The sequence below is a fragment of the Meleagris gallopavo genome, chromosome 2, assembly GCF_905368555.1.
Source record: "Meleagris gallopavo chromosome 2, MGAL_WU_HG_1.1, whole genome shotgun sequence".
Classification (NCBI taxonomy): domain Eukaryota; kingdom Metazoa; phylum Chordata; class Aves; order Galliformes; family Phasianidae; genus Meleagris; species Meleagris gallopavo.
Window position 1 is genome coordinate 105,350,451 of NC_139405.1, and position 11,774 is coordinate 105,362,224.

The 11,774-nt window shown below is 42.2% G+C and overlaps 1 protein-coding gene across 21 annotated transcripts in view; it reads left to right on the forward strand.

Annotated features, from left to right (window-relative positions):
• Positions 1 to 11,774, forward strand: part of HMBOX1 (homeobox containing 1) — a 130,835-nt gene that overhangs the window by 100,377 nt on the left and 18,684 nt on the right. For 10 of the 21 annotated variants that reach the window (XM_085218298.1, XM_085218294.1, XM_085218285.1 and 7 more), the window contains 4 exons: positions 5,598 to 5,680; positions 7,820 to 7,915; positions 9,581 to 9,675; positions 9,880 to 10,011. In XM_085218298.1, the coding sequence (XP_085074424.1) occupies positions 5,598 to 5,680; positions 7,820 to 7,915; positions 9,581 to 9,675; positions 9,880 to 10,011 (406 nt within the window). Of the gene's footprint in view, positions 1 to 5,597; positions 5,681 to 7,819; positions 7,916 to 9,580; positions 9,676 to 9,879; positions 10,012 to 10,655; positions 10,737 to 11,774 lie in introns of all 21 variants that reach the window. The other 11 variants (XM_085218297.1, XM_085218299.1, XM_085218304.1 and 8 more) reach the window with 11 other exon arrangements.

Here is an 11,774-nt window from a genome sequence, read left to right on the forward strand (position 1 = left end):
TTTTTATTATTTGTGCCAACAAAAGCATATGGCAATGAGTGATTTGCTAATAGCTCAGTAGTTATCTCCCTACCAAGAGAAGGGGCACCAGTGGCTCTTGCATTGACTTGTCTTAATTAACCAGTGGTCTGTTTCTTGTACCAAATTAAGGCTGGGCAGTTCAAATATGCACCATTTATTAAATTTTACATCTTTTCTCATTTCTTCAATAAAGTTAGGCATTGTGTAGCAAATTTATGAGCTATAAACCATAAACCATAGAATCCTTGGATTTGGAAAGGATCTCTGAAGGCCATCTAGTTCAACTCCCCTGCAATGAACAGGGACACCACAGCTAGATAAGAGTGCCCAGGTCTGGTTCAGCCTTGCCTTGAAAGTCTCCAGGGACGGAGGATGAACCACATCTCTGTGCAACCTGTTCCATTTCCTCATCACCCTCACTCTAAAAGACTTCTTGCTTACTTCCAACCTAAACCATTTCCTCTTGTTCTATCAATGCAGACCCTGCGAAAGAGTCTGTCCCCTTCTTTTCTGTCATTCCCCTTTAGGTACTGAAAGGCCACTTTCAGGTCTCCCCTCAGCTTTCTCTTCTCCAGGCTGCACAGTCCCAGCTCTTTCAGCTCTCACCGTCCCTTGAATGCAGGGCTGCACTCAATCCTTTCATTCCCTAGCTTGTATTGGTAGTGAGGGTTGCCTTGACCCAAGGGAAGACCTTGCATTTAGATTTGTTGATCCTTGTGAGGTTCACCTGGGTCCACTGTTCAACCTGTCTAGGTCCCACTGGATGGCATTCCATCCATTGGTCTGTTGACTGCACCCCACAGCATGGTGGCATCAGCAAACTTGCTGAAGATGAACTCGACCCCAGTGTCATTGTCATTCATGAAGGTACTAAGGAGTATCAGCTCCAGCACTGACCCCTGGGGACACCACTCATCACTGATCTCCATCCAGACACGGAGCCATTGACCACCACTTTCTGGACTCTCTGTGATGTTACCTTTTTTCCACTCACCAGGAACTTCACTTGATTACAACGACTTTTCAAATATCATGGAAAATGGCTTGGCAACTACATCAGCCAATTCCCTCAGTACTCTTTGATCTCATCTCATTGGGACCCGTAGACTTGTGGATGTTCAAGTTTCTCAGGTGATCACAAGCCTGATCTTCACTTACAGTGGAAGGGACGTTTTTTCCCCAATCCCCTCCTCCCAAACCAAACATTTGAGGACTGTGCAATGAACAGTTATCCGAGAAAACCGAGGCAAAAAAGTTAACTGTCTCAGCCTTCTCCTTGTCTGTTTTGACCAGCTTGCCTGTGTCACTCACTAGGGTGGGTACACCCTCCTGGACTTCCCTTTCCTGGTTGAGGTACCTGTAGAAGCAGGTTCTTGGCAATCCCTTTACAAGTTCAGTTCAAGCTGGGCTGTGGCTTTCCTGACCCCATCCCTACACAGCCTGGCAGCTTTCTTATACTCTTCCCACAATACTTGTCCCTGTTTCCACTGCCTGTGTATTTTTTTCTTGCTCTTCAATTTGACCAGTAGGTTCCAGTTCAGCCACACTGATCTCTTGCCTTCCTTTCCTGACTTGCTACACCTGGGGATGGAGAGCTCTTGCACACTTTTGCACTCTTTGCACAGAAAGGCTGGAGCCAGGCTGAGGGAGCTGGGCTTGTTCAGTCTGGAGAAAAGAAGGCTGTGAGGTGACATCATTGCAGCCTTTCAGTACCTAAAAGGAGCCTACAAACTGGAGGGGAGTCAACTCTTTGAAAGGGCAGATAACAGCAGAACAAGGGGAAATGGTTTTAGGTTGAGGGAGGGAAGATTTAGGTTGGATGTCAGAGGAAAGTTCTTTACAGAGAGAGTGGTGAGGTGCTGGAACAGCTGCCCAGAGAGGCTGTGGATGCCCTGTCCATCTCTGGAGGTGTTCAAGGCCAGGTTGGATGGGGCCCTGGGCAGCCTGGGCTGCTCTGAAATGTGGAGGTTGGTGGCCCTGCGTGTGGTGGGGGGTTGGAGCTTCGTGATCCTTGAGGTCCCTTCCAACCTTGGCCATTCTATGATTCTGTGACAGCTTTCTTAAAGATCTGCCTGCTGTGCTTTGCATCCTTACCCATGAGGGCAGTTTCCCAGGGTGTTTAGTTAACTAACTCCCTGAAGAACTGGAAATTAGCTATCCTAAAATTTAGCATCCTAATTTTACTCTACCTGTCTCATATCCCTCTGGAGCATGAACTCAACCGTAGCACGGTCACTACAGCCCAGACATCCTCCTATCCTGCTGTCACCAGTCAGTTCATTTGCATTGGTGAGCAACACGTACAGTATTGCATCTCACTTGGTGGGCCTTTAATTACTTGATTCAGCAAGTTATCCTCAGTGCATGTCAGGAGCATGGTTGACATACTGGGTTAACTACAGCTCGCTACTTTTCCAGCAGATGTTTGGGTGGTTGAAGTCCCCTGGCAGGATGAGCATTTGCAGTCGTGATGCCTCCTGTAGCTAGAGATAGAAGGCCTCATCAACAGTCTCTGCTTCATTGGGGGGCCTGTAGTAGGCACTGATCAAAAGGCTCCCTTTGCTGCTGTCGTCTCTAGCTGTTGCCCACAGGCTTTGAACTTGCTCACAGTTGTTCTTTAGGGACACCTCTTCACATTCTATTTCTTTCCTGATGTAGATAACAACACCCCCTCCCCTTCTTCCTCATCCGTCCCTTCTGAACATCTTGTAGTTGTCAGTAGCCACACTCAAGTCATGGGAATCATCCCACCAGGTTTCAGTGGTGGCAGCTATATTGTGGTTTTCTAGTAGCACAGTAGCTTTCAGCTCCTCCTGTTTGTTTCCAAAGCTGTATACATTGATGTAGCAGCTGGGCAGCTGGTCTTGTCACCTATTAAAGGATAACTTCTTAGTTCCTTTTAAGTATTTCTCTTGATTTCCCTTGTTGCTGTCCCCTATTGCCCCAGCAGTCACTGCCTCATCGTCATAGGATTTTGTATGTGCTGCAGTGTCACCAGCACCTCTCAAGGCAGCAGGTCCTTCAAGGCCCTTGCTAGCACCCTGTCCCTCAAGCTATGCCATCACACACTGTATCATGGGAAGGCTCACTAACCCACTCATTCCTTTTCAGACCTTAAAGCCCTCCCAGTCAGCCCTGCTAGCTTTTCCACAAGGACCCTTCTCCCCCTTTGAGAAAGGTGAACTCCATCTGGTGCTCACAAGCCTGGCCATTTGATTGTCAAAAAAAATCAAAGTTCTGGTGATGGCACTGGCCACGAAGCCAGGTATTTAAAGATAAGATCCTTTGATTTGTTTAGCTAGATCCGTGGGGATGATAATACCAGAACTTCACCTGCTTTGACTACATCATCATATAGATTCATCAGCTTTTCAAATTTGATGATATTTCTTCCATGGAGTTTGTTCTTGAGTTCTGACAAGCATCTAGAAACAAAGGAAATAATTTTCAGCGAAGGGAGTCTATGAAATAGCTGTTAGGAGTGGTAAAATTTGCTGAGTTAATTTTTGTATGCAAAATGATGATTTGGCTTTCTGACTAGGACTCCAGTGCACGTAATATAATCACATAAATAACAGTCTTGACTTTTCTTTATCAGGTAGCACTTGAAAGAGGAAATAGTTCTTGGCTCTGAGCAGAGAGATCTTTGTTTTGTAGGTGGGTTTGGTGAGACATAGTCCTGAGTCAGTTGGGCTAACTACTAGAAAAACTACTTTCTACTGCTTTCCAACTTTCCCGTCTCTAAAAATGTTTTGGGCAACACACCACATCTTTGAAGAAGAATTTATATAGGCATATATCATTTTAAAGCATACAGTGACAGAAGGGATGAAAGGGATGATATATCTGCAAGATAAAAGAATATACTATTAAGAATGCCATGCAAAGTCTTTGGTCCAGGGTGCTGGCAGTGCCAGAGCTGGAAATGCACTGTGCTCGATGCTTGCAGTAAAGTAAGGGTAACCAGGTGTCCTCTTCTTCAGATCTAATGGCAAAATCTCACCTGGTTTTTGGAGGGGGTTCAGGTCAGTTTCAGGACCTGCTTCATAGAAGTAACTCTGAAAGTTCTGGGGAAGAAGCTGATGTTCGTATATAAATGATTACCTCCAATGTCCAAATCAGTGTTACAGACAGTTTGCCCTTCTTTTAGTGAGGATGGGTTGTTTCTGTGGCTTTCTTTGCTTTCTAAGCTACCAAATCAAATGGCAGTACATTAATAGTGCAACTAGCTGCGCTGATGTAATTTATTTTTGTCAATGAACAGCAACGTAGAAATAGGACTGCATTTGTGTAGCTGTTTTTGACTGCAAACAGGACTGAGAACAATGGGGTGTAGTAATAGTACATGGAATTCAAACTGAATGTCCAAAATTTGTATTTGCAGTGGATTGATTTAAGCTGGGAGTGAAAGAGTGAGATCTGTGTTAGCACCACTTGTTCAAAAAAAGATTGGGGGGAAAAATTGCTGTATGGAACAGAATGCATGTTTCCATTGAGAGCAACTGTGCTGGGGCCAATCCACCAAAGCAGAAAAACAACCATGGAAAATAATAAGTGCCTTCTAAGGCCTAGCTCTCCCACTAGTAAATGTTCTACAATTAAAGGAAAATGTATTCTTTTCAAATATAGAGCAGCTGTCCAACATCTGAACCTGCTGCTGATCAAAGCTGATCAAAGAATTCTTAAGATTCTACATTGTGGACAATCTACAGAAAAACGTAGTGGTCCCTGCTTATGGCTTGCTTATCTGAGTCCATTGAAGTAAACAGGACTCCTTTTGTTGTTTTTAATGCAGATCTGATAAGATCTCTAGAATGTAAATCAGTTCATTAAAATTTTTAAAGCGCTTAAACGAAGTAAAAGAAAAAAACAGTTTAACTTTTATAGGATGTTTACTGCGTATAAAGTACAATAAAATTATAATTATTTAGGAAAATATTGTTAAAATATGCTGTACTCAGAGTATCTTGTCTTGGGCTAGATTTAAACTATTTTAACTGCGATTTAAAAAAACCAGTCTGACTCTAGACATCTTACTCTTTTATTGTGTGGTTTTGTCTGCACAATATGAACAGCCAGTCTAAACCCAAAGTGTTTGTGTGCAATATGTGTATGTGTGTATATATTAACCCAGCGACCAAAATAAATACTGAACACCTCTTGTAGGACATTGCCTCAGGGGCATGCAGAGCAAGAAGGTAACTGGTAATTAAAGAAGCAGAGTCATGGCCTATGATGTCTTATAAGAATGTGTTTCACTTGACAGCAATGACTCTGATATTCACAACGTTGCCTGTTTTGCTGCATCTCCTCCTGTGATATTCTGAATGCCAAGGTGACGCTGCAAATGCTGAGATAATATTCTCAGTTATCTGAGGCTTTTGGGAACTTTTCATAGAGTTACTGTGTATATGAGTGCATGCTGTTATTATTTTATGCATATGCAGGTTAACAGAAAATGTACTGTGTCTGTATCACTTCTGTAGGAGGGTGCATAAGCAGGCAGCTGACACCTTCTAGTGAAGCTGTGTTAAAACGTTTCTGAAAAAAACTTTCTTATTCTCCCCTTCTTGCAGTTACTTCAATGAGAATCAATATCCTGACGAGGCAAAGAGGGAAGAAATTGCCAACGCCTGTAATGCAGTTATACAAAAGCCAGGTGAGGAGCTGATCGCGATGTCCTTTCCAAAGGCAATTACAATTAGATTTCAGCATCTCCTGCTAAATTCAGTAAATGTAATTTTATGGCTATTACTAATAATTCAGCCCTCTCAACTAGCAGTAGGTTTCTTCTCAAGCCTTCTTTGCCTTGCGTGCTTCAGAGCTACCAATAATGGGATGAACATGAAAGTCAATGCAGTTTTCAAACCAAAATACCTGTATCTGAAACTTGATTTTTCACCAGTTGAGGTATGAAATACAAGGTGTGTATTTCATTTATACAGCTTTGTAAATGGCATTGCTAAGAAAATAAACATTCTCTGTAAGGCTTTCATTCTTTAAGGTCGGGTCACTTATTTCAAAGTACTTCTGCAAGCACTTAGGAACAATCTGGCAATTTCATTACACTCCATGAAAGGGGATTTTACTTGGTTCTGTTTCACAGATGGCAAATCTTTGGTTTACAAACTGAAGCTTGATGGAGATCAAGTTAAAAAATGAAACCACAGCGTTCCCACCTTCCAAGGCTTTTTTGGAACTTCTAGACAGGAGTCTTGCATTAGAATCTGAGTGTTAATGGGAGAATTTGTATTTGAATCAACAAGTTGCATTTTCCCTCTTCACAGAGAAATTATACTTGGTAGAGGAGCATGAATGCTCAGTTTAGTATTAGTAAGTCCAGATGAGTGGACACACGTGCTGTTATCTTGTTTTATGAGCCAAACATTTTCAGAACTTGTACTGTGGATGTGTTTATATTTTATCAAACCAGAATAAAAATTAATGCAGAAGAAAACAAGTGCATGACTTCTGAACAGAATAGCACAGAAACGTAGAGTAACTAAGTTTGAAAGTGACCATTTCATCAAGCAGAAGCATCTTAGAATAAGGTGTCCAGGGGTTTTTGCCTTTTTCATTCTTGAATAGCTCCAAAACCAGAGGTGTTCCCACCTCCCTGGGCTCTTCGCCATGGTGATTGCTCTCTTGCATTGTCCTAAAAGCTAGTCAGAATTTCCCTTGTTTCAACTTTGGTGTTGCCTCTTGCCTGTTCATGGTGGAAGCAAAAGATACTAGGGGGTAGAGTGCTGAAGAGATTAGGATTTTAGGGCTGGCAGTGCCACTGGATTGTTCAGCAAGTTTGGACAAGGCACTGTGTCTCAGGATTAGTAAAATATTGTGAATGATACTGGTACAGAGCATTAGGAAGCAGCACAGGTATCTATTTCCAGAATTTTCTTTCGTTCACTCATTCAGTTTCTCTTACTTAAGTTTGCAGATGCTGATTGCTGTAATTATGCAAGTGTATGCAATGCTGAATAAATAAACTTTGAGAAAGTAAGAAGAACACAGTAAGGGCCTCACCCCTGTGTAGGCTGAATGTGCAGCTATATCAGCCATCTCAGATAGTCTTATATCTAGCTTAAGAGATTTCCATCATCCCTCTGCAATGCTGATTCCCCCGTCTTCCCTTTTTAGGCCAGTCATCAGGCAAAGGAGTTCTTTGCTGTAGCTGGCTGGTTGTTATTAGGATTATTTATTTTGCTGATTGTGTAACATTCCAGTGGTCTGGTTTCCAACATCTCCTGCTCCATCTCCCAGAAGATGAAAAGTGTCCTGGCAGAATGGAGAGGCTCAGATGAGTGCTGTGGGAGCATGACGGCAGCTGCTGGTGGAGAAGAAGGAAAGCAGATTGAGGAGGGATAAAATTCCTTCATTCATTTTGCTGCTACCAAAAAACACGTCATTGAACTGCACCCTTGCGGCACGTAGTAAGAGAGCTAGCCCAAGGGTATGGGATTTATGGCAGGACTGTGAATTGGAGTTTTTTGAATCTCAGTTTAGCACTTGAACTAGAAAAGGAGCCCTCTCTTCTCCCATGGCTCAGGACTTGGTTGATTGAAGCTGCGAAGAAATTTGTGTATTTCAGATTTTAAAAACAGAAGAAAGGCTACTTTGTTTTTAGAGAGATATTTGGCATTTATTACCATAGCATCAGCACAGTACTCTGGTTCACATAAAATTCGCTTCATTCTCAGTTCTAACGACTTTCCAGTGCTGTTTATATTTCAGGAGTTTACCACTTGTACAAGGGCAGTCTGCCTATCTTTTTTTTTTTTCCCCTCCATTATTTTCATAGGAAAAAAGTTATCAGATCTGGAGCGAGTTACCTCCCTTAAGGTGTACAACTGGTTTGCCAACAGAAGAAAGGAAATCAAGAGACGAGCCAATATCGGTAATGTATCAGAGAGCCTGCTTTCAAGGTTCAGTACATTGACTTGCTCAGGAGAGATAAAAATTACACAAGATTGCATTACTGGAAATACGGGAGGTTCTGATAATAGAAATGTGGGGCAATTTTTTAAGAAGAAGAAATGCTATTCCAGATTTTTTCTCAAATACAGGTAGGAATTTAGTTTATGAAATTCCATCACCGATGCAGGAAAAATGAGGCAGTTACAAAGTTTTACTGGAAGATCAGTTTTTAAAATCCAAACAAGAATTCAGTTTGTGGAGAGAGAATCACGTGCCCTATACTCAGGCTCACCTGGGCATTCCAGATAAAATCTGAAATAAAACCTGAAAACGTCTGCATTGAAAATAAGGGAAATTGAGACTATTGCAAGTTCAGAACCTTAGTGTACCATTTAAATGAGAAGTGGTTGTAGTGAGGAGCTTTTATATGGTTGTAAGTTTCCTTGTGTCTGTGTTCCACTAAAATGCACTTGTTTTTTCTGCCAAAACCCAGGGTTGTCTCTCTTACTGCCATGCCTCAGACCCCACAGGGATCTAAGAGGCCAGATGAGTTGTTTTACCTCTGAGATTCAGCCACAGGGACCAAAGGTTGCACAAGCCAACTTCTTATTCATGTTACACCTGTGCTCCCTACTGCTTTCCATGGGGTTGCACAGCATTGAGTGGCTGGAACAAAGTAATATTTTTCCTTGAGGATCAGAATGAAACAAAAGCTAGCTCTGCTTTTGTGCTTGAATGCGTCATCATAAGGAAATAAGAAGTGATGCTGAACTTATAAGAAATAGACCTTCTCATATGGATAAATGCAAGACGTTCTGATGAGAATAAACTCACATTAGCAGCTGGGACCCAACAAACTTCTGCCATTTGGGCAAAGTTTTATGCACAAGTCTAAGTACTGTGCAGAACTGAGTTTGCAACATGTAGACAAGATAAGGCCCATACCTGCGTGTTAACTGTTATTTTTGCAAACGTTGGAAGTGCCATCTTGCTGCTTTTTGTCGTATTTGTGAAGATCTTTCTACAAAATGTAGCATGTTATTGAAATTTGATCTACGTTTACTTTTCAAAAATGAAACCTGTCTGTCTAAGTGTGGGGGAACAAAGCAAAGTTAGTCCAAGGTGGGTGGTGTTACAGCTTTATCTGTACTGTATGTTATGTGTGCTGTATGGGGAGGAGGGTTGGAAGGAGATTGAAAAGATCTAAAGGGAGCTTTAGATGCATGGATCCTACTGGAAGATGAAGATGTATTGTTTTTAAATCCCTTAAGTGCTTTTAAAAATTTCTCCATCTATTTTCAGACACTCCCCGCCCCCCTCAAGTTCTGCCAGTCCAAACTATGTGGGAAGATCTACAGGGAATGCCTTTGCCACTCCAGTGCATTAGAAATTAAGCTAATTTCTAATAGGACTGGCTGGAAAACAAGGATTCTTACTCGCAAACAAGTCTGTTAGTTTACAGGGAAGGATTTCAGGCAAACCAGTATCTGTTCATGTGCTACCTTCCCAAATACTGGAGAGTGAAGAGGAAGAGGCTAAGAACTAACTCTGTTCTTCCAGTTATTCTAACTTCTTGAAAAATTAGTTAACTTTTAATTACTCTAATGCATCAGATAAATTAGGGATCCATTTGCTTTTTTCGAAGAAGCAGCAATCCTGGAGAGCCATGGAATAGATGTACAGAGTCCGGGAGGTCATTCCAACAGCGACGACGTTGATGGCAATGATTACTCAGAGCAGGTGAGCATCATGGCTGAGCCCTGTGTCCCCAAATAGAGAGTTCAGTGACACGTGCAGAGGCCCTCTGCCTCGCAAATCAGATGTGTCTTGTTCTTGTTATGCTTTGATGTAATTGTAAAGGGGAAAGTGAAAGAGCACAGCTCCCCTGTTTGAACATGTTGAGCAACCAGCATTCACCCACATGGATTTATTGTCATACAACAGGACACTTGGCAAGTACGCAATGGGGAGGAGGAGGGAAGATGTTCAGAGGGAGGCAGAGAAGCAGAGAAGGTAGAAGAAGACAGGAGGATCTGCTCCAAACAAGCAAGTTACACCATTCACGCCACACGCAATGTATGAAAAATGTTAGGAGAGTGTTACCCAGTGCACCGTGCATAACTTGAGCTTTCCTTAGCCCTGGCACCGTGCTAGTCATCCACCCTCAAGGAAGGATGTACAGATCTTTAACAATTGCTCTGATGTATCAGGCATCAACTTATTTCCCTGCAAAACTAGGCATGTGTGTCCCTCTCTCACCTTTTGTTTCTTTATGCAAGAAATGTCTCTGTGATAGCCTGTGGTACAGCTGTTGTGAGTTGCTTATCTGGCACCCAGATGAGTACAGCAGTAAGCCCCTGCCCAGTACACTTCATCATAATCCCTTTTGTCAGCCCTGCTCAGCAAGATGCTGAGCACCCTCCTGTGAGGTGCTGAGCTTCCTCTGCATCTCCCTGGGAGCACTTTTCAGGGTGGCTCAGGATCACTCCCTAAGATGCTGACAGACAAAGGGAGAAGGGGTGGGGGGGGGGATGTGATTAACTAAAGCTTGACATTTATTTGGCCCTGTACCTGCTTCTTATTGTTCTGCAACGGTGTGCCACTATTTGGGTTGTTTACATATTATCTTTTTTTCTTTTTGCATTTTAACTCTTGCCTATTCTCTATTTTTCTTGATTATTTTTAACCCTTGACAGCAACTTCTTTTTTAAATTCTCCAGCAAAAGAATACCCCTTCCCGCACTCTGAGCCCTCACCTACCCTAAAGTTGGTGACCCTTCCTTCACACACCTTCCTGACAGGTATTGCATTCGCTTCCCAATTTTCCCTCAGGTGTCAGTGTTGGCCAAAACCCATCAGGGATGTGTGTGCTTGGCACCAGGGGACTTGTAGAACAGTTCATTGTTTTGGTTCTGGCTTTGATATTAGTTCTGTTCTGTGCTACACCCAACATCTGGGGTTGGCAGATCATTTTTAATTGACTCATTTGGGAGAAATAGTTATGTCTCCCTCTCTAAAGGACTGCTTTAGCAGTGGAAAGCGCTGGAGTGAGTCCCTAGCAGGCTTGGCTGTGGCCCAGTGTGACAGATCTCTGGCAGAGGGATTCCCAGTCACTCTGCTTCTGATGGACATTAAGGCCATTTTTATAGGTCATCACCAGTAGATTTGGTGGAACCAACCTTGCAAGCTCTAGATAATGAGGATCAGCTCTGTGACAGTTCTAAAATATTTTGAAACTCCTGTTGAGTGCAGTTAATTCCTTTTCAGTCAGATACAGAAACTGAATACAGGAGTTATCTAGACGCTCAAACTATATTTTGCTGGTGTGTTATCCAAAATGCTTTGAAAAGATGAATAAACTGGATAGAAAATGTAAAGATTCTTGTTTAGAGTCCTTAAAATCTGCATTTCTCAATAATCTGGCTGGGCTTGTCTGTGAAGTATAATTAGGCATCAGTGTTGAAGCAGAATAAATGGAAGTTCTCCTGATGACCACTTGATATCCTTAGCAGTTAAAACCATAAATTCTGCTTTCCACAATGACACTTAAACTTCAAAGTTCATCCAAATACTAGTGAGATGACTAAGAGAGCAAAAGTCAGGACTCTGCTTTGTATTTCTTACTTAGTAAACATTACTGAGGTGACATCACAATATTTGCTATTTGTTGTAAATGAGCACATTCCTTCATATAACTAGGATTTTACCAAATTTTGCCTTTTCTGTCTCCCTCAGCATTTGTCACCCTCATCTTAACTTAAAAGTGCTTAAATATACATACTAACATTAAAATGTTGCATGTTCATCACTTACTGGCTGTTGAAGACTGATAATTATTA